The sequence below is a fragment of the Juglans microcarpa x Juglans regia genome, chromosome 5D (assembly GCF_004785595.1).
Source record: "Juglans microcarpa x Juglans regia isolate MS1-56 chromosome 5D, Jm3101_v1.0, whole genome shotgun sequence".
NCBI lineage: Eukaryota > Viridiplantae > Streptophyta > Magnoliopsida > Fagales > Juglandaceae > Juglans > Juglans microcarpa x Juglans regia.
Window position 1 is genome coordinate 17,256,939 of NC_054602.1, and position 26,212 is coordinate 17,283,150.

The window sequence follows — 26,212 nt, forward strand, 5'->3', positions numbered from 1 at the left end:
AAAACAAATATAAAATGAACAGGTAAATTAAAAAAAAAATTCAGAATAAAATAATGAGATAAATTAGAGAAAATAAACAAATAAAAAATAAAAATAAAAACTCAAATAAAATTTATAAACATTAAGAAAATCTTTAAAATATAAAATTAAGAACTTTTTCTCATGAATTTTAGAAAATCTACAAAATGAAAAACATAAAAACCTTATAAAACATTAAGAGAATTTTAATAAAATATGAAATTAAAAAAAATCTTAGAAATTCTCGTAAATCAACAAAAAATAATAATAACACATAAAAGATTAGAAACATCACAAAATTTTAAAAACATAAAGATAAAAAAATGAATAGAACAAAATTTAAGCAAATAAAAAACTTTAAAAATATAAAATTATAAAAATACATTTAAAAAAATTTGAAAATTTCTGAAACACATAAATTATAAAAAAAAATTATTGTGAGAATTCTGAAGAAAATATTACTAAAATAATTTGGAAAATAAAAAACGGTAATACTGAAAGAAAGATAATGAAATTAATGTTAAAGTTTTTAAAAAATAAACAAAGTTTCAATTAAAAAAAAAAAAAAAAGATAGGAAATGCGGGGTAGCATTTGGGCTGCCCAGATCCGAATGCCCAAGCGAGGCCTAGTGTGCCACCTCGGCCCGATAGCCCTAGAGGGGTGGCCATTTCCTTATTGGATACCGTCGGGGCCATCCACGATGTGGCCCTGCCAGCCCTTGCTTAGGCAATCCAATGGGGTAGGCAGCGTTGGCCACCCATTCCTATCGGATCACCAATGGGCTGCCTGACATTTGCCCAATGTTTTGAATACCGTATCGAACGCCGTACCGGTCAAGGTACTGGAACGAAATATTTTGATACCGGTAACGTTTCGGGATAGTCGATCTATAAATAAATTATATATAAAAATATATATAAAAATTATATTCTAAAATAATAGTCTATATATAAATAAATTATATACAAATACATATATATATATATAAATCATAAATAGTCTAGTCTGAATTGGGGGTTAAAAAATAAGCTTGTAGTTTGAAAAAATGAAAAAAAAAAAAATACAGGCCTAAATATTGGCCGGTACCGGCCGAAATATAGGCCGGTAAAGGCCGAAATTGAGATCGGTACGATCGGTATTTTGGCCGGTACGGAACAGATATAGTACCTGTACCGGCCGGATGGTCGAAACAAAAAATTTCAACTGTACCAACTGGTACAGTATGAAATTTAAAACACTGCATTTGCCATCGCCCATGGGTTGCCACCTCCATGGGGTCATCTCTCTTCAAAGTTCAAACAAAAATTGTTTATTTTTTATTTTTTGAATTAAACATTAATTTCGTTACCTTTCTTCATAATTTCATTTTTTGTTTTTAAAGTGTTTTAGTAACTTTTTTTTAATCAATTTTCATAATAAATTGTTATAATTTATGTAGTTTAGAAATCTTTAATGTTATTTTTCAAAATGTAATTTTATACGTTTTAGAATTGGAAAATGTTTGTATGCACACCAAATGTGCATCCCAAACATCTTCTAGTGTATTTTATTTTTATTTTTATTATTTTTTAATAGTTAAGAAAGTGATTACTAGTGAATTTGTATTTTTTTTTAAAATTTTTAAAAAAATATATTTGAAAGAAGTTTTATGATTTTAAAACTATACATATTAATTAGAGAATTGTTTAAATCATATGGACATTTTTGAGTAATTTTCTTTCCTTTTAGTTTAATTGGATGGTGATTATATTTAATAAAAGTAAAATTCTTTTTCTAACCAAAAGGCCCAAATCATTAAAAATAAAATAAGTTTTATCCAACTTATCTTAGAAAATAAAATGAAAAAATAGACTACAATCATCATCAATTTGTAAAAAAACCAAAAGTTGGGGATACTATATTAAAAAAACAGTAATTAAATGAAATACATATATATAGTAGGAGTTTACGGATTTTATTTATAAGAAAATTTAATTTAAGGAATATTTTAATTATAAAAAAATTATATAAAAATAAATTTATAAACTGATGTGTTATTATAAAATTATTTTATATTATAAAATAAATCTAATAAATTATATAAAATTATTTATATATATTTTTACAATATTTCTCAAAATAAACCTCAAATATTAATATATTATAAATCTCATTATTTTGAGGAGCTGAGGAGTAATTTTAAACAACTAGTAGACTTGTAAGAAAAAGACTTTTTTTATTTTTTCCTCCTTTAATTGAGCCTTTGCACTCAGCTCCCCCATAAAGAGCAAAAGAAAAAGGCATCTTGCGACACGCGAAGCGAAGCGCAGCAGCGACAGCATACAGCAGCAGCCGCACCGCGCTTACTGTTCAGCCTGGTGCGCCCTCATTCCCTCTTCTTCTTCTTTATTCTTCATTTTTTTTTTCTTTTCTAAAACCCTGTTAGGTTTTCTTCTTTTATTATGTTCTTCTTCCTTCTCTATTTTTCGGCCATTAAAAAAAAAAAAAAAAAAACTGCTTTAGTGCCTCTCGATCTCGATTTGGGAGATTTAGTTCTATTTAGGTTCGCAAAGAAGCGGGATTTTATGCGTTCTGGTTCCAATTTAATTTTCGAGTGGGTTTCGTCGGAGGACTCCCTAGGGAATTGGGTGAAGTTTGCGTTAGTTAGGTCTTGATGGGTATGTTTTATATTACGTGGGTTTGTATAATATTATGCGTTTTTTTCTAAACATGAAAAGTGTATATTAGGTTTGTATGTGTGCCGTAGGTTGTCCATAATGAGAGCTTTTTGTTTTATTTTCGGTTCCAATAATTTCCCCCTTCTTTGACATTGAAATTATAGTTTTAGGTTTTTGCCCCGGAACTTGGTTAGGTGTGAGTTCTCGAGGTTTTCACAAGTTTATTTTTTGTTTTATTTATTTATTGTATAACTGGCGTTGTTAAAGTGAATTGGCACTCCACACAAAGCTCATTTGTTGTGAACTCCGTGTTTAGTCTGCTGTTCTCTACTCGAGGCTTGTATATTTTACCAGTTTTATATCACCGTGTGATACACCAATCATTCATTTAGGAGAATAAATATGACCTAAATTCACAACCCGCTTTTTTGAATTCCGTGCTTAATTAGTCATGAAATCTACATTTTTACATGCTTGATGCTTCCCTTGCATGATGATCCGAATGGCTTGGTTTGTTTTAGGTGTTTATCAGAAGGGATATAACGTGGACTATGATATTTCCATCAACTTCTTGTCACTATTGAATATTTTAGTCATGAAAGACTTTAATGGTTTGATTGGGGATGGATTCATGGAGGAACTATGATGTTAAAATCATTTAAAGAAGCTTGGCAGTAGGATTTGACATGTTTCACTTGATAGGTAGGTGAGTCCCAAGGAACTTTGATACACATTCTTATCAAATCTATTGTGTGTCCAAGATTGTGTGGACTCTGAGGTATAATTATTTTTGTATTTATGCATTTAAAGTCAGTTTATATCCAATTTATTATACAATGGTAATATATTTTATCTGTTGTGAACTTTATGTTTGATTGAGATTTTAAGCATTCATGTTTTGGTGATTTTTATGTCATTAATGTTTTTCATAGCATTTCACACTGAGGCCTTGATGATTTTGGGAATTATTCCGTAACATGTAACATGCTTTTCACTTATGCAAAAAAAAAAAAAAAAACATGTAACATGCTTTTCGTAATTTTATATCTTCAGTATTGAAAATGATAGTAGGCCGAGAAGAAAAAAAACCGGTAGTGATCATAGAAAAGGTGATTGTCTAATTTGCGGGTTTATACTTTTTGTTGATGGTCTGCATTTAGGTCAAGGCTGTAATGGTTATGACTCAATGGAAAAGATGATGTAGTGGTGCACAATTAATAACTACTTATGGCTTTAGTTTCCAAATTTTAAATATCCTTTGATAAAGTTTTGTTTTGTTTCTTTTTATAAGGCCATACTTATCAAAAAAGCTTTTCATATTGATGTGTACTGTCAAGAGGATTTGCATTGTCTTGAACTATAAAAAAAAAAAAAAGGTTTGCATTGTCATGATGACTTAGAGTGTGTTCTGCCAATTTTTTAAGTCTTAACTAATTTGAGTATTCTATATTTGTTTGATTTTTATTTTGTTTTTGATCACTTTAGTACATCATATTCAGGTGGTGTTTAATTTCTGATCGATCTGTTTGTTTCGTGCTGGAAAAGGACCTTTTTCTTGCTCTAGTAGACATTTTTGTCCATTATTTCGTACTTTTTGGGGATACACATGGCTGGAATTTTACCTGGGGAGTCATCTCATCATGGCACATCTGATGGTGGGTCTTCAAGAAATTCTCTAGACAGGCAAGAGGAAGTTGGTCGCTGGTATTTGTCAAGAAAGGAAATTGAAGAAAATTCCCCTTCAAGAAGAGATGGGACTGACCTGAAGAAAGAAACATATTTACGCAAGTCGTACTGCACATTTTTGCAGGATTTGGGCATGAGGCTAAAAGTGTGAGTCCATAATTACCAAATATTTCCTTGTTCTTTCAACACTTCTGGTTGTTTCAGATATTAAATCTGATTTTGGTTTGAGTTTTCTGTTAAATCATCAAAGGAAAATAAAATGGGAGTTCTTACCTTATGCTTGTGTTGCACTAAAATAATAGATAACAGAAACTGTGTTCTACATACATGGTGCTTCTTTATGGTTGAAAATGAATTGCATGTTTATCTACACTGTTCATGTTTTAAATGATGTTCTATTGTAGACCGCTATTAGATGTGCGAGCAAGTAGAGTGGATGTTCATCGTCAAAGCTGTTATTTTTTTGATAAGTTAGAATTTTACTGATGAGCAGAAAGGCATCACCCACTTACACGGAGTATACTGTAATTCCATCTAATCGTAAAAGTAAAAAGTAAAAGATCCAGAAAATTCTGGAAGCTAAAAGAAAGACAAGTATGAGCAGCTTTAATTTATTTGTTATATAAGGTTCTATATGTTTCAATTTAGTCAGCTCACTGATGGAATATATTTCTTTAGAACCATTAGCATTTTCATTGGTGAGAATATTGAATTTTCTTCTTTTGATGATGGTAATTATTCATATAAGGGATGTTGTAAGTTGGATCTCAAAGACTCAGCATTCTTCTGAAAAGTGCATTCATGATATTTGAGATGTTTGCATTTCTGCCACTGTCTGATGAGAAAAAGCTTTCATGTTGTTATTTCATCACATGAACCACTTTCTTATCTAGGTTGGTATCTGTCCAACTTGGATCAAATAACTCCATGACTCTTCTTTAGGTTACAACTCTTACACCAATTTCCATTGTTATCAAGGTCCACTTATTTTGACGAGCTTCTAAACTGCAAAGAAGAAAGTGTATGGTAATTAGTAGTAACAAATGAACAGTTGGCGTGATAGAAGAGGTTAATATTTTCCATTTAGTAAAAGCATCATATGACTAATACATCTGCAAGAAAGTAAGTTTTTCTTGGTGTTATGTCTTCAAAGCGCCCCTGCCCCGGGGGGGGGGGGGTACCTTCTTAAGTGTACGAAAGCCCCCTTATGCCATTTGATTAATTAAAGTTTCGTGCTGCTCGCCACTCCTCGAGGCCAAGGATAGGGTCGAGCCGTCATTCCAGAATTTGCAGTCCAATACATTTCCATTATGTTACCTAGCCAAAGCCGCCACCTCATGTTCAAAGTCAAATGGTTGTTCTTCCTTCCCTGCTCCCTCCTTTTCTACATATGGGGAAGCAGACAGAGCACTCTATGACCGGCAACAGGTTATTAGAGAAGAGGGGACAACTTCTTTTTCCCTTGCCTTGCTCAATTAATTGTGCAAGCAAATGCCGCTGCTCAAAGGGCCATAGCGTAGCTCGAGCCAGAGCTTTTGAGTTTTCGAACTAAGTTCCAGTCGGCCAAGAAGTGTGAGTCTTGAACAGAGGCATCCTAGTGCTAGGGAGTTTTTACTTTTTAGCCTTGCTTAATTAATTGTGCAAGCAAATGCCGCTGCACAAAGGGCCATAGCGTAGCTCGAGCCAAAGCTTTTGAGTTTTCCAACTAAGTTCCAGTTGGCCAAGAAGTGTGAGTCTTGAACAGAGGCATCCTAGTGCTGGGGAGTTTTTTGCCTTGCTCAATTAATTGTGCAAGCAAATGCCGCTGCACAAAGGGCCATAGTGTAGCTCGAGCCAAAGCTTTTGAGTTTTCCAACTAAGTTCCAGTTGGCCAAGAAGTGTGAGTCTTGAATAGAGGCATCCTAGTGCTAGGGAGTTTTCGTTGTGAGTATTCTCGTTATTTGGGATCTTGGGTTTTGTTATTCAGTGAGAGAGCTTTTGGCATGTTGGGGAGAATGCTTCAAAAGATATCAAAGTATTGATGTCTGAAATTCTATACCTTTATTCTTGATTTGGAGTATTTAGTGGGATGAAAATGCTAGGACTTTTGATGCAGCTAAAGTCTAAATGCTTGAAGTCATTATTTAGAAGATCGCTTATTTGATTGGGAGTGGTAATCGGTTTTGCTTCTTCCTCCAAGTTGGGTTCCTTTGAACGTTTTTCTAATGGTATGGAAATCCTCCAAGGCAAGGCCCTACGAATCCACCCACGGGGAGTAAACCCAGATACATGGTCTACCTGTCGAATTGTGTCTCAAGTAATTCAAGGGAACTCGTTGAATGGAACTGAGTTTGTCTATGTCTACAACCCATCCCAAGCCCACCATTTAACCAATAGGCTTTGCCTACGGGATTCTTAAAACTTTGTAATTTATACATTAATGCTTTCTTTCTTTTTTTCTGCATGTCTCTTTTATACATCCTGTATACTACACCCTTTGTCTTACCAAGAAAAAAAAGATAGTTACACAATAGAGTACCTCTTCCTAAATTGTCAGTATCAAGAATCTGTGGTCGTGGATGCCATGACTTTTTGGAGAAAAATGTTTATGCATAGAAACTGGCAAGATACCATATTGTTGGAAAAGGTGGATTGACCATAATGCTGATTGCAAAGATTTGGAACAAAGCCCCACTTTGTATCGTGTGGACATGGTGGGGAGTGTAATAACTGAAATTGTAATGATTGTGAGCTTAACAATAAATTTGCATCTGCCTTCATTTTTATGATTGGACACATTTTCTAGGCAATGTTCATTGTAGCTTCATTTAAATTTTTTATTTATTATTATTTTAATGTCGGGAAGCCTCTCCAAGGCAGGGCCCTTCGGACCCACCTTTGCAGAGTAAACCCCTGTCCCATGCACCACACCCTCGGAAGTTTTCCTACATGGAACTGGTTAAATCGCTGGCTTTTCACTAAGGGGTGTAGCCCCAAAGAATTGTTTGTACCTATGAAGTGTTGAACCTTGGACCTTGAAGGGAGTGATACCCCCAAGACCAAGGCCTTCACCACTTGGGCCCCACCTTGGGGTTTTTTAGATTTTCTTATATACTTAAGATTGTACTAGTTGAAGTCTGTGATAAAAAAAAAGTAGTTTAGATTGATTTAGTTGTTAATGCATTTTCATGTAAATTATTCAAATCATCTGTGCCATTGTCCACCTTCAACAACTGTAACCTACGGTGAGAAATTCTTATAAGGCTAATAGAAGTTAGTATATGAAATATGAATGGATTATCAGGTGATTGTTATTGTTAGGTAGACCCGTTGGTAAATTCTTTAACTATATAAAAAAGTCCAAAAACTAATGTCAGAATGTTCTTTGTTAAAACGTGCCCAGAGTGACATGTTGATCTGAACTTCACAATGCAGGCCCCAGGTAACCATTGCTACAGCAATAATATTTTGTCATCGGTTTTTCCTTCGTCAATCACATGCCAAGAATGACAGAAGGGTAGGTTTTCTTTACTCTTTGCTATGGATATTATATTGGAGTTTGTTGTGCTTTAGTCTTTGTTTAACTTGGTTTATGATTGAATGATAGATCACATGAGTGTAAATGACTTGTAGTGTAATGTGGATTTCAAAGCTTCTCCAATATTTATTTGAAACATGCTCAGCACACTCCAAATAATCATTGATGTGCAGAACATTATATTCTTTGATATTTGGTACAAAAATATTTTCGAAAACGGGTATGGCCTAAATCTACCTATTCAACAAAAAAATCGGGTTAATTTTCCAACAAAAGTGAGATGTTAGATAGGAAAATCGTGATCAAGCAATTGTTAAATCAGGAATTTCATTGTTTCCTTATTTTGTGAAGTCCATCCCTTCTGTTCTTGTGTGATAAATGATTTAGGCCCCATTTGGATTCAAAGATGAGTTGAGATGGTTTGTAAATAGTAGAATAAAATATTGTTAGGATATTATTTTTTAATATTATTATTGTTTTGGGATTTGAAAAAGTTGAATTGTTTATTATATTTTGTGTGAGAATTTGAGAAAGTTGTAATGATGAGATGAGTTGAGGTGAGTTTCCAATCCAAACCGGGGCTTAATGTGCTTTATCCAATGATACAATTTTAAGATTTATAGCATAGTCTTTCTTATTAAAAAAAAAGACGTGTTAAGCATGGTTGTGGAATTTGATGTGGTTTTTATATTGGGTACGTAGAGCTAGATCTGTTAACCATTCTATATGGGCAGCTTTTGCCTTCTCCTGCCTGCACCCAGCCCTCGCGCTGGCGGTGTGGCCATATGATCCTTACCTCTCACCTCTACTCCTATGGCACTCCAGCTGCATTTGCCCAACAGTCGGGCAGGGTGGGCCTGGTATATGTCCAGGCCCTTGCCATGTTCGGCCCTTAAAGCCATTTATGGGCTTTTATAGCCCATTTTTGCACCTTTTAAGCCCAATTATGGCCTGTTAAGCCAAATTTCAAGCTTGTTAAGCCTGATTATCATGACCATTTTTAACTTTTTTGATACAATTATAGTAAATAGAACAAATTGAGAAAATGTAACAAATAGACTAAAAGGTTACAGCTTACAGCCTTACAACACCATGTATTCAACAAGTTACAGCACTGAAATTGCAAGTACACAACATCTTACTAAACAAATAACAGGTTACACCACCAAAATAACAAATACAAAAGACCCCATTTTAAACAAATACACAGCAGTACAAACCCTATATATACAGATTACAATCTATTCCCATTCCCAGAATTCAGAATACAGAAGAAGCAACTTCCGCTTAAGTCTCAGTCAACATCCCAATGCAAATGCAACCGGCAGCCCTGCACAAGTGCCCACTAGAACATCTCTGTAAATAAAAAACCTGAAAAAAACAAAGTAAGAAGTAACAAATACACGAATAAAATATTGTGGACAAAATATGTTAAATATAAGAAATAGTGAAAAAACCAACTCTTATTCAAGTGATTAGGCCTCAATAGTTCTTCCCAAGGATATCTCTGTGATAAAATAAGTGTTGAATAAATATGCCATAAAATAACTTTGAATTGATTTTTTTTTTATAAGTACTTTGAATTGATTAATTATGAGCATTTATGTTTCGACCCTGCACTACTCATAGCCTAACGAGGACTCCAGTAGGAAGTAACACACTCAAGCCTCGTTTGGTTACGCAGTTTAGATGAGATGAGATGAGATGAGATGAGACGAGATATTTTGAATAGTAGTGAAATTTTTTAGTTAAGATGAGATGGGATGAGATAGTTTGTAAAAAAATGTGTTTGGATAGTGAGATGAGATGAGATAGTTTTTATTTTTTGGAATTTGATAAAGGGATGGGTCCCACCAATGATTGAAAATCATTTAATAATTATTGTGTAATAGTTATGAATATATTAATAAACAATACTATTTATTATTAATTAAAAAATTTAAATCCCAAATTATATTTTTTTTGTTGTCAGCAGAGATTACTCTCTATTCCCAAAAATTAAAATTTCTTTGTTAAAAAGATATTATTCAAATTATGACCTATTTATTTTTCTATATATAAGAAATTCGAAATTTTTTATTCTAATTATAAATTAGAATAATTTTGATTATTGTAATAGATAATTATATGTATTAAAAGTGTGGTAGATATTTTTTTCCCAATTTATTAGTTTCGAATTTCCTAATAAAACCCGAAGCAAACTGCTGAACTATTCATTACTCCCAAAAATATCAATTTTTTTTGTGAAAATATATTATTTTAATTATGACTTACTGATTATTTTATCTATTAGGAAATCGAAATATTTGTGCCATAATTATGTATTCCAATAAAATTGAATATTGTAATGTAAAATTATATTTATTAAAAAACTTCAATAATTTTTTTCCTCCAATATTTTTAATTCGAATAGCTGAGGAAGGTGTGAATTTTTAATTTTTAATTTGAATATCTGCACATGGGCTGTCAGAAGCCTTTAGTTGGTGTCTGAAAAGTTGGATGGTTACATCCATCTACAGTACACAGATGAGATGAGTTTTTAAAAACTGAACTAACGTGCGTTTGGGTACACGGATGAAGCCAGCCGTACAACTGGGATGAGATAGTTTGTATCTCATCCATGTATCCAAACTGGACCTCAATGTTTACTAATTCAAAAGCTGCTTTATTCCAGAGACTACTTGGCTTGAAGTAGCCTTGCAATGACACAGACGAAGTGATAAAGATAAGAACCTAACAGATAGAGATAAGAACCTAGCAGATAAAGTCTTCATTCTCTTCATTTTGTCTTGGTAGCACTTGGTGATCATATTTAATAGTTGTGTTTTTCTCCTGTTTCTTTTCTCCTTCTTTTCTTATGTTAGAGACTGTTCAATTTTTTTTTGGTGAAGATTCAAAGTTGTGGTTTAAGTTTTAATTGGAGCAAATATGTTAAAAGTTCAAAGAACCATGTCTGATAATTGTATTTTATGTAATGTTTTCACGTGAAACTAAGATCAATCTGTTGTGATGAGTTGTGCACATCAGTTTTGAATTTTCATGGTTTGATTATGGTAATCCTCAACGATCCTCTTTTGAACCTGGATTTCAGCAACATCAGTTCGGACCACTCGAATCATATAATCAGTATCGGTATATATTTGTGGTATTGGATAAGTCTTTATCTACAAGTTGTGCTGACCAGTCTTCCTTAAAGTGGCATCTTAAAATTTACCACACATACAGGTCATGGAAAATAGTTCTCTTCATTAGATTTTGACCCCTTTTGTTTATTTCATTTTTTGTTCTCTTTTTTCGTTTCAACTCAATAATATCTGATGTTAAAGAATGTCATTTTAAACTTTTGTTGGTGAACTTTCACCAGGGTTTGGTTACAAATACTAACGACAGCAAGCACATTTCAGAATTCAGAGCAATGATTATTTAAGTTTTACATTATTAAGTGGTGTTATTGTATTGCGAAGCATCTTAAATAAAAAATCCTTCACATCTAAAACTAATAATTTTGAAAACTTGGATATTATATTAACTATCAGGGTTTACATTCTTTTTTTCTACGATTTACATCTCTTTTAAAACCCCCCATAATAAATGCTCAAAACAAGTTGAGAAAGGCAACCACCCACAGAAACACAATGTAGACAAACATCAAACAACCATTGAACTCTGAAGAAACAAAATCTCACTAATCCCTTTTCAGTACATAAATTATCATTAAAAGAACTTCAATATTATTTTATATTCATCACCATGTTGTTTGTGCTTAGCCGACATTTGCAATTTTCTATGTTTCTACCTTTTCTCCTGAACGGTAAGTTATCATCAAAATTTCCCTCACCATGCCTACCTCTGCATGCCCATATCCATAACTATAATACCCATACTTAATTCACATCCTCATTAACTGCTTCTGATCCTCCATCTCTCCTTCTCTTGGGGGAACAAAATTAAAAATGGTCAATGGAAATTTCTGTGGGTTGGAGGCAGCAAACTCCAAACTCTAAAACAACCATTATGAGAACGGTTCATTCACCTTTTCCGAGCATGTACGATGTTCTCCTTCTTGAGAGTCGCTGATATATGCAACGGCATGATCTTGAACTGAAATTCTGTATCGCAAAAATACAGCTCTAGTTTTCTTTTTCTCACAACCAAAAACACAGCTTTATAAACTCTTTTGTGTTATGTGTGAGATGCCTACGGACTTTTGGACCATTTGTTGGATTTGTGAAGGTGGTGATTGGCCATGTCATCGGCTTTAGTGCCTTGAGGCCATTGAACCCATTATCATCAGCATCCCATGAACCGGTCTTCGGTGCCAACCACTCCTCTAGTTGAAGATGAGCAGTGTATCACATTATCATTGCATTTATTAGGGATTGAATTGGTCATTGAGTTTCTTGAATGGAAGTTATATCTCAGTTCTCATTAATTGCTTGGTGCTGTTCTTGAAAGTTATATTGTGGTGTTGGTTGCGTGGGGATTGTACCCGCTGGTTCTCTCCTGTTTCCTGTTTCAACTTTTTTGTTTTGTTATTTTGTGACACAGTCTATTTATCTTCTCAAGCAATATCTGCCTTGTTATTTGGGTTGTGGTAGGCACACATGTAAAAAACTTAATCTGCCGTTATATAGATCATTCAAGTTTTTAAACTAGTTTAAGTCTTTTAATAGTGTTCTTTCCTCTTTTCTGGTTTGGTGTCCACGTGCTTGAAATCATGCTGTGCTTTTATATACTTGTATATATAAGATATTATTATTTGCTTGCTAGCTGTCAGGGTGTAGTCTAGTTGTCAAAGGGTAGACTTGCAATGGGCTTTAGGCTATGTTTGGATGTTGATATGAGATGAGTTGAGTTGTGAATAATAGTATTTTGTGGGTCCCATTGAGATGGGTTTAAGTTTTTTAGGTTGAGATGTGTTTAACTTTTTAGGCTGAAACTTATGAAGTAGGTTGAGATGAGTTTAATTTTTTTATGGGAAGTTGAAAAAGTAGTGGGTTCCATCAATGATTAGGTTGAGATGAGTTGAGTTTGGTTCAACAACCAAACCCAACCTTAGACTCAGACATCCTAGTTCAATTCCGCATTAGGAGTTTCCCCTGATTAACTAATGCATGGAGGAATTCATTGGGCTGTACATAGTGGCATGTTACTTCAAGAATGCTTGAAGACAATTTTTGTGGGCATTCACTAGTATTTATGTTCCAAACTCAGATAGCAATAGAAGACTTCTATGGGAGGAAATAGCAGAAGTTCATAGTTGGTGGGACACATCATGATGCGTAGGCGGTGATTTTAATGTTATAAGGTTTCCAAGCGAAAGGTCAGGAGAAAGTAGGATGCGAACTGCAATGATGGAATTTTTGGAGTGTATTTTCAATTTGGGATTGGTGGATCTTCCTCCCATTGGTGGAGTATTTACATGGTCCAATCACCATACATGGTCTAGATTGGACAAATTTTTCATCTCATCACGGTGGGAAAGCCACCATCCGGATCTATGTCAAAAGAGGCCAAAAGAGGCTTCCTCGCATGTGTTTAGATCGCTTTCCTATCTTGTTGGATTGTGGTGGGATTCGAGGATGGTGTTGGTAGTTTAAATTCTAAAATATGTGGCTGAAACCTGAGGGCTTTGTGGACAGGGTTAGGCCAATGGTGGTCCTCATATCAGATTTATGGCACTCCTAGTTTCATTTTGGCAGGTAAACTGAAAGCTCTGAGACAAGATTTAAAGCTCTGGAATACTCAGTCCTTTGGTAATATAGGTGACCGGAAGAAATCTATGTTGGGATAGTTACAAGAATTAGAAAGGATATAGGAGGATAGGGTCATTTCCTTGGAAAATTCATCTCAGAAGGCAGAATTAGTGTCAAAATTAGAAAGGGTTATATTATTGGAGGAGATCTCTTGGTGCCAAAAATCTAGAGCATTGTGGTTGAAAGAAGGCGATCGAAGTAAAAAGTTCTTCCATAGAGTGGCCAATTCTCATAGGAGAACTAATACCATTGAAATGTTGAATATAAATAGCGTGGCTAAACAGAGGCTCCTACGATTTGAGAGCATGTTGTTGATTTTTTCGAACACACACTTACTGAACATGTGGGATGGCGGCCAAAGCTCGATGGGCTAGCTTTTGAATCCATATATCCACAGTGTTTCGTGGTTGGAGAGACCCTTTGAGGAGGTGGAGGTTCATGGTGTGGTGAGAAAAATGGTTAAAGATAAAACACCTAGTCCTAATGGTTTGTCTATGTTATTTTTCCAAACATGTTGGGATGTGGTGAATGAGGATTTTATGAAGGTGTTTCAGGAATTTTTTTCGTTGGCAAACTTGGAAAAAGCCTAAATTCCACTTTTATTGCACTTATCCCTAAGAAGCTTTGGGCAATGGAAGTGAAAGATTATCAATCCATTAGCCTCGTAAATGGGGTGTATAAGATCATATCCAAGGTGCTTGCAAATCGTTTAGGGGAGGTGTTGGGAAAGATCATTTTGAAAGCCCAAAACGCTTTTGTAAGGGGTAGGGAAATTCTAGACTTAGTTCTCATTGCCAATGAATGCCTAGACAGTATATTAAAATTTGGCAATAAGGGGATCTTATGTTAATTAGATGTGGAAAAAGCTTATGATCATGTGAATTGGGAGTTCTTAATTTACTTGCTTGGGAAGTGTGGATTTGGGGAGAGATGGTGTTCGTGGATCAGATGGTGCATCCCAATAGTGAAGTTTGCAGTGTTAGTAAATGGCAGTCCAGTTGGCTTCTTTAACAACTCATGAGGCCTAAGACAAAGGGATCTTTTGTCTATACTTTTATTTGTCATAGTTATGGAGGCTTAGCAGAATGATCTCGGCCTTGGTTAATAGTGGTTTTGTGACTGGTTTCTTGGTTGGTGGCCCTAATAGGGATACTCTTAACATTTCTCACTTATTATTTGCAAATGATATACTGATTTTTTGTGAGGTAGAACAAAACTAGATGCGGGCATTGAGGGCTCTTTTACTTTGTTTTGAAGTGACATCTGGTTTGAAAGTGAACTTGTACAAATCAGAGTTGGTGCTAGTTGGTAATGTTCGCAATATCCAACAATTGGCTAACATTCTTGGATGTAAGGTTTCCTCTCTTCCCATGAATAATTACCTTGGTCTTTCGTTGGGGGCAGCATCAGGGGCTAAATCGATTTGCGATACAGTGATTGAGAATGTAGATTAGCTGGTTGGAAGAGATTGTACTTGTTGAAAGGTGGTCGGATCGCCTTAATCAAAAGCACTTTGTCTAATTTACCAATGTATTTCCTATAACTATTCCCAATTCCTGCAAGTGTGGCGACTCGGATTGAGAAATTGCACCGTGATTTTCTTTGGAGTGGTATGGGGGGAAGAATTCAAATTCCACCTGGTCAAGTGGGATAAGGTATGCTCTCCTATTTCTTTTGGTGGGTTGGGAATCAGAAATCTGCGGATCTTTAATAGGGCTTTACTTGGGAAATGGTTGTGGAGATACACCATGGAATCGGAAACTCTATGGAAGTCGGTGATTGACCTTAAATATGGAGGTTGGGGGAGGGGGGGGGGGGGTTGGAGCACTAGAGAGGTGAGTGGGATTTTGGAGTGGGAGTTTGGAAGCATATTAGACGAGGGTGGGGGGTTTTTACCTGTCACACTAGACTTATATTGGGAGATAGTTCTAGAATTAAATTCTGAAGCGACTTATGGTGTGGTGATAATGTCTTTAAAGATTCATTCCCTTCAGTTTTCAGGATGACCTGTGAAAAAGAAGCTTCAGTGGCTGATGTTATGGTGATATCTGGAGATCAAGTCTAGTGGAACGTGAACTTTAGTAGTGCTACCCAATATTGGGAAATTGGTAGCTTTGAGGATTTTTTTCGTCTTCTATACTCCATGAGACCGAACTTTCAAGGAGCCGACAGGTTGTGGCGGATACCCATAGGTAAAGGCATATTCTCAATTCGCTCTTTCTATAAATCTCTCACACAATTACAAGACAATCAATTCCCATGGAAGAGGATTTGGCAAAATAAGCCGCCTCCTAAAGCAGCTTTTTTTGTTCGGTCAGCCTCTTTGGGTATGATTTTGACGATGGACAACTTACGAAAATGGGGGGTGATCATAGTAGACTGGTGCTGTATGTGCAGAAAAAGTGATGAGATTGTGGATCATCTTCTACTACATTGTGAGGTTGCTAGAGCGCTATGGGACGATGTGTTTTGCAGGTTAGAGCTAGCTTGGGTCATGCCCGCCATAGTGGTTGAGTTCTTGGCCAGTTGGTCAAATCTAGTAGGGGCTCCGCAAATTACAGCTATGTGAAAAACGTTACCTATTTGCATCTTGTGGTGCTTATGGCAGGAGTGAAATGACCGAACGTTTGAAGACAAAGAACGCTCTGTAGAGGAATTTAGATCACTTTTTGTTAGAACATTATTTTTATAGGCTATAGCTGTAGATTTTTATGGCCTTGGCCTTCATGACTTGTTTCTTTTTCTTCTTCCTAGATAGGCATTAACTCGTGTATACCTTCTTAGTACTTGGGCTAAGCCTATTATTATTAATACAATCGTTTACTTATAACACTGATGCATGGCTTTGGCAAGTGGGGTTGTTGTGTATCTGGGGTTACTCCCCAGGGGTGGGTTTGAAGCCCTTCTTCCTTGTTGCAATTCCATACCATCAATTTTTTTAATGACCCCTTCATTCAATTTTCCACAATTTCTATTTTCATGACACCAAAGAATCCTGGGATCCATGGTTTGATCCCGATGCCCCTTGATGTGTGATGATTATTCTTGAAGCACTGTCTCGAAGATAAAAGCAAGCAAACATGGTTTGAGAAATGCTTGTCTCAATCAAGTTATTCATTATTGTATTTTTGAGGGTGTTCACCTGTTTCTTTAGTCATCTAGTGTGATCAGCATCGCTGTGACATACTGGTTTGATAATTTTTTTTTCTAGATAGATTTGACAGACTTAACCGGACTTTGCATTTATGCAAATTGATTGTTATTTTATTAGTACAAAGGTTTTGGCCAATTGATATTTAGTTTATTGACAATTTATGGTTTTTATTGCTTAAGATATTTCTCTTCCTTGATATTTGAATAACGTATGTATGCTTGACTTGGGTTAAATGTTCTCTTTCTCTGCCAATAGTGATCTGGATTTAAGATTCTAGCATTTGCCTCAATTTTTAACAAGGCTCATGCATTCAGATACTCTACATGTGTTTAACGTCTAGTTTTATTACCTATAAAAAAAAATGTTCTCTTTCTTGGCTCCTTGCCCCTATGGACATTTGTGTGAGAACTTTATTTTTTATTAGATTAATTAAGAAAATCTAATAAGAGTTTGAGTTAAAGTGATCTTGATTCTGTTTTTGTGTGTAACTTCATTACTTATGCTTGGCAGACAATTGCAACTGTATGTATGTTCCTGGCCGGGAAGGTTGAAGAAACTCCTCGTCCACTTAAAGATGTTATTCTCGTCTCTTATGAGATAATTCACAAAAAAGATCCGGCTGCAGCCCAGAGGATCAAACAGAAGGTCTTCACTTACTGATGGTGCTTACACCAGTTTTTTGTATAGTTCCTCAAATTGATGTTCCCTAGTTGAGTTGTTACTACCAGTATTTCTTGTGCTCTCTCTCTCTCTCTCTCTCTCTCTCTCTCTCTCTCTCTCTCTCACACACACACACACACACACACATATTTAAGTAAAAGTTCTGTCCCCTATGTCCTTGTTGTCTTGATGACAGAAAGACCCACCCTTCAGTTTCATTTTCAAACCTACCATTTTTATTTTTCGATGAGTCAATCTAAGTTAGCCCTGCATTGGAGGGAGTGAGCCTGTACATAGTTGCAGTCCACTTGCAAATAGATTGTATGGATTGGTGGTAAATTGCTTAACTGCCATAATAATAAATGAGTAATGCTATACACTACACTCATCCTATTTTGATTATACTAAGTAGCATGTGGCACATTAATCACCATTAGATGATAAAGAAGCATGCAATAAATGATCATTTAATGGTGATAAATGTGCCACATCATACTCAGTGGGATGATAGTATGGTGTATAGAATTTTCCATAATAAATTATTGTTCAGTCCGCACGTATCCAAATTTTTGCAGTCCACTCCTATCTGAAAATTTTTCACCTGCTTCCAATTTATTATTATTATTTTTACATATAAAAATAAATAAATTCTTGCTCAGTTTTCTCACTTACTCATCAAGAGCTGTGGGTAAACTATATTCCTACCCCCTGTTGGTTCGTAAACCCCACCGCCCCACACCCCCCCCCCCCCCCCCAAAAAAAAAAAAAAAAAATCCTTTTTCCTTTTTTATGGTATTTGAAATTATTTTTCTTCTTGGTGTCTCATTGCCCTCTCTATAATGCAGGAAGTATATGAGCAACAAAAAGAGCTAATTTTACTTGGAGAGAGGGTGGTACTTGCCACTTTGGGTTTTGACCTCAATGTTCACCACCCTTATAAGCCCCTTGTTGAAGCTATAAAGAAGTTCAAGGTTGCTCAGAATGCCCTTGCTCAAGTTGCATGGAATTTTGTTAATGATGGGTATGACCCAATGTTTTCTTTGAAGTTTTAAAACTTCCAGTTCAATGGTTTCACTTCTCTTGCTCTTCTTCACACACTGGAAAATGGCTTGCAGTCTGAGAACATCGCTCTGCCTGCAATTTAAGCCTCATCACATTGCGGCAGGTGCCATTTTCCTTGCTGCCAAGTTCCTCAAAGTGAAGCTTCCATCGGATGGTGAGAAGGTCTGGTGGCAAGAATTTGATGTCACCCCACGTCAATTGGAGGGTTGGTCTCCTTCCCTTCGTTTGGTTGTAGAAATTATTTGGACTCAAGAGACATCCTTTAGATCTCCTCGTGGGTCAAATGCTTTCTGTTTGCTCGTAGATTTTTTGCCTTCTAAAATAGTGGAAATATACCAAAACCAGATGATTTTAGCTGTCCCTTACATCATTCCTTCAGATGGTGCCTTAGAAATGAAAATGTTGGGCAGTCTGGAAAAAGAATGATAAGGGATGGCTTCTGTTACCTGATGAAGGTGAGAATAAGTCTCAGCCTTAGGGGGGTGGGGTGGCATACACTGAATGATGTGCCATGGGTATTTCTGTGCAAATGGTGGGTTGTAGTTTTTCTGTTTTCATTTCTAAATACTTTCTTAAATCATTTTGGTCATTTTGTCTTGCAGAAGTTAGTAATCAAATGCTGGAACTCTATGAGCAAAACAGAGTGCCCCCATCCCAAGGTAGTGAAGTGGAAGGAAGTGTTGGCAGTGGGCCAAGTCATCGGGCCCCGACGAAAGTTCCATCCATGAACGAGGAACAAGTTTCTAAGCAGATTTCATCTCGTCTAGTGTCAGATCTTTCATCTGGTGACAATTACGGCTTGCTGGCAAGAGGTTTGCAAAATCAAGGTAATGAAAATGGGAGTGCGGAGATGGGTAGTGTTATTACTGAGCACAAGGTGGATGTAGAAATTAAAGATGCTCAGCATCCTGAGCATGTGCCCCAAAAGGATAACATCAGAGAAGTTCCAAATAGATCCAAGGTGGGGACAGAGCGACCTGGGGGTGAAGACCAAGAAAGGAATAATGGGAGGAATGAGACTGCAGAACCAGGAGAGTGGAGGGATGATGATGCTTCACGAAAGTCCGGCAGTATGGTTGGTCGAAATTTGGAGCTCCGGGAAGGTCCCCTTGGCCAATCACCCAAAGAAGCTATGAAGATTGACAAGGACAAGCTTAAGGCTGCACTTGAGAAAAGAAGGAAGTCTCGTGGGGAAATTACACGGAAGAAAGACGTGATGGATGAGGATGATATCATTGAGAGGGAACTAGAAGACGGGGTTGAATTGGCAGCAGAAGATGAGAAAAACAAGCGGGATAGAAGGCAAAGCTGGTCAAAATCTGAGAATTTAGATCATGGGAAGGAGCATGAGGAAGTTGGAGTGGGAAACCACTCGGCAATAAAGGGCCAGTCATCAAGGGGATCGCAAGTAGAGAATGCAGAAGAGGGAGAGATGTTAGATGATGCTTCTCCTATGTTGAACAGCCGTAAGAGAAAAGCTGGGAGCCCACTGGACAGGCAGTTGGAGGGGAAGAAGCGGCATGATTACATACCGAGTTATCACCATGACTCTATAGAAGATGGACACAGGATGAGTCGTTATGCAGATCGGGAGCACAGAAGGCATTCACAGGAGAATAATTTGTGAGTGATAAGCAAGGTGCTCTTATGTACTTGCCAGGTTAGTACGATCTGATGATACCAGTCAGTTCACCCTATAAATATTAGTATGTGTTTGGTTTGGATTATCATGCAAGCCAATATATGTCGTACAAGATATCAAGGGATGATGAGGATGGCTTCAAATTTTCATGACAGCAGGGCTGCTAAGAAAGTAAAAGAGGCAGTGTCGTTTATGTAGTCAGCATGAAGAATTTACAAACCGTGCTATTCAAGAATGAGGAATGTAGTGTTTTTGCCACATTTTTGGAGAACATATTATTTGTCAGTTAACGTGACTGTCAGTAATTATATCAGACACCTGCAATTTTAAGTGTCTCGAATCCTGGTTACCTTGACACAAGTTGTTACATCCACGTGACTGGTGCATTTATATTATTTCTATTATTTTCAAGCTTTATTATCATTATGTTTGGAAATAATAATAATAATAATTAAAATAAAAAAAAGGAAGCATCAAAGAACCGACCCTTGGACTCTTTTTTTTTAATTATTATTTTTTGCATCTTACTTAAAAGTTTGTTATATTTTTAGATGAATGTTATACATCAATCACTATTTACTTCTACGTTCTATGCCTATAGTTTTTTTTTTTTTTTTTTTTTCCATAGGCTAGAAGGTAAAAACTAACCCAATGTGGCAGTTTAATAATAAAAAATAGATATTTTCATTAATATTTTTTCATTCCGAGTACACTAAAATATTTTATAAAATAATGTTATTTTTATAATATTTTATAATAATATTCTTAATTTTAAAACATCAGCGTGAAAAGTATTGTTTGTTTAACATTTTTCATTTCTGTTATCCACTCAAACTTTGTAAGATAGATCAATCCCATTAAGGTTCAACCAAAAAGCCCCGCCAACCAATGGCAACTATCCAACTCAGCTTCCTTACTACTTCCTCCTTATCCACTCGCCTTCTCACTCCACTGCCAGTCTCTTCTTCACAGAATCTAAAAACCTTTTCTCCCTACTACTCCCACACCCTCTGCTTTCTTCACTCCGACTCAGAAGAAATCCAGAGGAAATAGTGAGAGAACATTAAAAAAAAAAAAATCACATAAACAATAAAAATGTCTCTCACTATTCCCACAAATCTGTCTAAACCCGTGTTAAAGCCGAAGTTAAGCTCTCCATCGAGCCCAAAATCGAGGCCTATGATACTCTGCAGCTCGACTTCTCAAAACACCAACCCAGAGAAAAGTACCAGCACTTCGCCACTGCAGACTTTCTCTGCTGCACTCGCGCTCTCCTCCATCATTCTCTCTGCGGCCCCAGTTCCCGCCATGGCCGACATCGCCGGCCTGACCCCATGCAAGGAGTCCAAGCAGTTCGCCAAACGAGAGAAGCAACAGATCAAGAAGCTGGAGTCGTCGTTGAAGCTGTACGCACCGGACAGCGCGCCGGCTCTGGCAATCAAAGCCACGATAGATAAGACGAAGAGGAGGTTCGACAACTACGGAAAGGCGGGATTGCTGTGCGGGTCAGACGGGCTTCCCCATTTGATAGTGAGCGGTGATCAGAGGCACTGGGGAGAGTTCATAACACCGGGGTTACTGTTTCTGTACATAGCGGGGTGGATCGGGTGGGTTGGCCGCAGCTACCTGATTGCGATAAGGGTTGAAAAGAAGCCGACGGAGAAGGAAATCATCATTGATGTGCCGTTGGCTTCGAGGTTGGCCTTCAGAGGCTTCAGTTGGCCTATTGCTGCCTACAGAGAATTCGTCAATGGCGACCTTATTGCCAAGGATGTCTAACTTCTTTGCCTTTATTTTTATCTCAGGTTTGCTCTCTCTTTTTTCTTTAAAATATTGAGACAATGATTTTCATTTTGATTTTATTTTGGTCATGCGTCTAATTGAGCAGTTGGCATGGGATGTGGGGAGGGAGATGTGGTGGAGTGCCTGATCACCATGGGAAGTTGTATGAGGAGATGGAGGTCTCTTAATGGTGGGGAAGATTTCTTTGTATTAAAAATGTAAAATTTTATTTTTAATTGATTTTGTGTAATTATTTTCTTATGTGTTGTGTTGGATATCACCCAAAAAATTACTAATCCGGTCTCTGAATTTCTTTTTTTTTCTTTTTTGTTTTTTTTTTATCATAAAAACACTTTCATTTATCAAAAGGAAACATTACAAATTTTTATCAAGCCATACAGCTTGAGTTACAAACTCAGTAAATTTTCTCACCACATATCTAAATTTTCAACATTCCAAGCATTCCGAGCTAGCTTGTGTGCCACCTCATTCCTTGCCCTATCCACATGTTGAACCAAGCATACCTCAAATAGAGCCTTGAGCATCTTCACTTCCCTAACTAGATTTCCTAATAAAGAGAGAGAAGTCTCACTTGCGTTAATTTCATTTACCATTAGCAGGCTATCACTCTCCAAGATCAATCTCTAAATTTCCATGTTTGCACAAATTTGAAGTCCTCTAAACATTGCCAAGAGTTCAATATCTTTTGGTTCATTTACTTCATATTCAATTTTGCTTGCTGTCAAAACCACATCACCCTTATCATCCCTCAAAACAACCCAAATTCCTGCTTTGTGTCTATCAAAAAACATGGCTCCATCAACATTCAACCTCAAAAAACCCACCGCATGTGATTTCCAGCAGCAAAGCTCCTTGCATTTTGAGTTTTGAAATCCCTTGGCCCCTTTGAACAGAGATTGCACTGTTAACGCATAATCAATAGCTTGCTTAGGATCAAAGTAATTCTTTTCTATCACCATCTTGTTCCTCCTATACCAGAAACTCCATGCCAGTAAGAACAAAGTATTTAACGCCTCCCCATATCCCTTTTCCTTCACAGCAGTTGCCACTTCCATAAAAGACATCTTATTATCCAAAGTTTGCACAATTGGAACATGGTTTTTCTAGTAGTCTCTGATTTCAGGGCAGAAAAAGAGAGCATGGGAGTTATCTTCCATTACTTCCTTGCAGAAACAGCAACTCCCTTCTGTTTTAACACTTCTCTTCTCAAGATTAAGTTGTGTAGGTAGCCCCTCCTTGCATGCTCTCCATGCAAACACCTTAATTTTATTTGGCAAATGCATCTTCCATACATCTTTCCAAAGAGTTTTGTGTCTAGAGATACTCGAGCACTCTCCTGACTTGTCTTTATTTCTGTCTCTAATCAGCCGGTAAGCACTCTTCACACTGAAAGAACCACTTTTTTCTGGAAACTAGATCCATTTATCAGCTTGAGCACCTGGGCAGATCACAATCCTCAATATGTCCTCTGCTATCTTTGGATGAATAGAGCTCTGATCTTTTCAACATCCCACCACCTGGTTTGACAATTCAACAATTGGTCCACTGTCTCATCTTCCCTCACCTCCACTGATTCAGTACATAGAGTTTCATGTCCAGGTATCCAGTGATCCTTCCAGATTTTAACAGTTTTCCCATCACCTATCTTCCATCTACAGCCAGCTTTTAGCCACTTCTTAGCTTCCCATATCCCCCTCCAAGCATAGGAGGGGTTATTTCCCAAACCAGTCTTAAACAGATTACTTTTTGGGAAATATTTGGCTTTATACACCCTTTGCAGCAAAGAGCCTTCTACTTGCAAGATCCTCCATGCTTGTTTGGCTAGTAGTGCCAAATTGAAAGTTTTAAGATTTCTAAAACCCAATCCTGCTCTAAATTTTGATTCGCACATTTTGGCCCAACTGACCCAATGTATTTTCCTCTCATCCTTCTTTTGGCCCCACCAGAACCTTACCATCAAAGCTTCAAGTTCTAAGCATAGTCTGCCAAGTAGCAAGAAGCAACTCATAGAATACGTTGGAATAGAAAGGGCTACAGCCTTGATAAGGATTTCTTTTCCCCCTTGTGATAAAATCTGCTCCTTCCAACATTGCAACTTTTGCCACACTTTGTGCTTAATGTTAGAGAAAGCACGAGTTTTTTTATCTTCCTACAACTGGAGGCAACCCCAGATATTTTTCATATTGTTGTACCCTCTCCACACCCCAAAATAACATTATTTCCTTCTGATTAGCTTCAGGGACATTCTTACTAAAAACAACAGTAGTTTTCCCTCGATTGATTTTCTGTCCAGAGGCATTCTCATAAATTTCTAGAAGTTTGTGCACCTTTCTGTTTTCTTGCATATTAGCCTTACAAAAAATTACAATATCATCTGCAAATAGCAGATGATTAATGCAAGGTGCCCCTCTGCACAGTTTTATCCCATCAAGCTGGAACTCCTTATTAGTAGTTTTAAAGAGGACCACCAGTCCCTCAGTACACAATAAAAACAGATAGGGGGATAAAGGATCCCCCTGCCTCAACCATCTATTAGGTATAATTGGGCCCTTTGGTACACCCTTTATTAAAACAAAAAAGGAGACAGACTGGACACACTTCAGAATCAGCTTAATGAACCTTTCCTTAAACCCCATCTTCACCATCACCTTTTTTACAAAACTCCATTCCACCCTATTATAGGCTTTACTCATATCTAACTTAAGAGACATGTAGTCTTTTTTCCCTTTTCTTTTCTGCTTCAAATAATGTATGAGTTTATATGCCATAATACATTATCTGAAATAAGCCTTCTAGGCACAAAGGCGCTTTGTGAATCAGAAATAAGAAAATGTAAAATTCTCTTGAGCCTATTTGCAACTACCTTTGAGACAAGTTTATAAAGTACATTGCATAGGCTAATTGGTCTATACTCCGTAATTTTGATAGGGTCTTGTTTCTTGGGAATAACGGTAATAAGAGTGTGGTTTAAAGAAAGTGGGAAGTCACCTTGATTCAATGCTTGTAAAACTGCTTCTGTAGTGGACTTGCCAATGGTACTCCAGTATTTTTGAAAGAATATAGGTGCCATCCCATCTGGACTAGGGGCCTTTGTGGGGTGCATCTGAGCAAGTGCCTCGTCCACTTCTCTCTCAGTATACTCCATACATAGCTCTTCATTCATCTCTTTTGTAGCCCTGCCTGTTAAACTATTCAGAAAATCTATGTTTCTACTAGGATTTGAGGTGGTGAACAACTCCTGAAAATAGTCAACAATAAGTTTATCCTTCCCCTCACCCTCCTGCCAGTTCCCTTGCTCATCTTGCAGTCTCGCAATCTTATTCTTTCTTCTCCTTTGTGAGGCCTTCATGTGGAAATATCTTGAGTTTTTATCCCCTACTTTCAGCCATAGAGCTTTTGACCTCTGTCTCCACATCACTTCCTCTCGCTCCAGCCAGATATGTACGTCTTCCTTTGCCTTTTTCAGATCCTCATTAGAGCTCCCCCTATGACTCCTCTCTTGCAAATATTGCAGTCTTCTCTGTGCTCTAGCCACTTGAACCTGGACATTACCAAATTTTCTTTTATTCCACACCTGCAACTTCTGACTACACCCAGCAATCTTATCCATCACTTCTCCCATCTTATCCCCCCTTGAAGTATGTTTCCAGCTATCTTTAATAATGTCATCACATTCAGTTTCTCCCAACCACATCGCTTCAAACCTGAACATCCTCTTGCCTTTCCCATTTTCTACACTTGTGAGGCTCCAACCATATGGAGATATGGTCTGAGAAAGCAACAGCACCATGGATTATGGTAGCATGAGGATACCTATGGATCCATTCTGAGTTTACAAAGAACCTATCCAGTCTCTCCCAAATTCTTGCTCTTCCTTCCCTATTATTGCACCAGGTGAAAGGAGAACCACTATACCCCAGATCTTTTAATGCACAAGCATCTAGCATCTCCCTAAAATCATCAAGCTGTGATTCAGGTCTTCTCTTCCCACCCTTCTTTTCATTTTGCATGAGTATTTCATTAAAATCCCCACATACTAGCCATGTCTTTCCATCTCCACTACATAGCTCCTTTATCAACCTCCATGTAACTCCCCTTAAACTTGTTTCAGGATTGCCATACACCCCCGTGAAGTAGCCCTCTGATTGCTGGTTCCCACCCCACACAATCTTGGCATGGATATGTGACCTAGAGTAATTTACAATCTTCAAATTCACATTCGCTCTCCATAATAGTGCAATGCCTCCACTCTTCGC

General features: G+C 36.9%; 2 protein-coding genes across 7 annotated transcripts; both read left to right on the forward strand.

Annotated features, from left to right (window-relative positions):
* Positions 1-2,225: 2,225 nt before the first annotated feature.
* Positions 2,226-20,564, forward strand: LOC121265207 (cyclin-T1-5). Of its 6 annotated transcripts, none has more exons than XM_041168737.1 (8): positions 2,226-2,376; positions 3,198-3,382; positions 4,176-4,509; positions 7,777-7,858; positions 17,300-17,434; positions 18,295-18,470; positions 18,565-18,716; positions 19,114-20,564. In XM_041168737.1, exons 3-8 carry the CDS (start codon positions 4,283-4,285, stop codon positions 20,136-20,138), a joined length of 1,797 nt encoding a protein of 598 aa, XP_041024671.1. In that variant the 5' UTR covers positions 2,226-2,376; positions 3,198-3,382; positions 4,176-4,282; the 3' UTR covers positions 20,139-20,564. The 6 variants fall into 6 exon arrangements, with proteins under 6 accessions (XP_041024671.1, XP_041024668.1, XP_041024672.1 ...); XM_041168734.1 differs by having other exon boundaries at positions 4,222-4,509; XM_041168738.1 differs by having other exon boundaries at positions 3,198-3,378.
* Positions 20,565-21,104: 540 nt separating this feature from the next.
* Positions 21,105-22,196, forward strand: LOC121266270 (photosystem I reaction center subunit III, chloroplastic-like). The gene has a single exon (XM_041170047.1). The coding sequence runs from the start codon at positions 21,249-21,251 to the stop codon at positions 21,930-21,932; it is 684 nt and encodes a 227-aa protein (XP_041025981.1). The 5' UTR covers positions 21,105-21,248; the 3' UTR covers positions 21,933-22,196.
* The last annotated feature ends 4,016 nt before the right edge of the window (positions 22,197-26,212 follow it).

Coding starts and splice junctions, on each gene's coding strand:
- LOC121266270 (XM_041170047.1), top strand. CDS start 21,249: ATGTCTCTCACTATTCCCACAAATCTGTCTAAACCCGTGTTAAAGCCG.
- LOC121265207 (XM_041168737.1), top strand. CDS start 4,283: ATGGCTGGAATTTTACCTGGGGAGTCATCTCATCATGGCACATCTGAT. Junction 7,859..17,299: donor ATGCCAAGAATGACAGAAGG/GTAGGTTTTCTT, acceptor TATGCTTGGCAG/ACAATTGCAACTGTATGTAT. Junction 18,717..19,113: donor CACCCCACGTCAATTGGAGG/GTTGGTCTCCTT, acceptor TTTGTCTTGCAG/AAGTTAGTAATCAAATGCTG.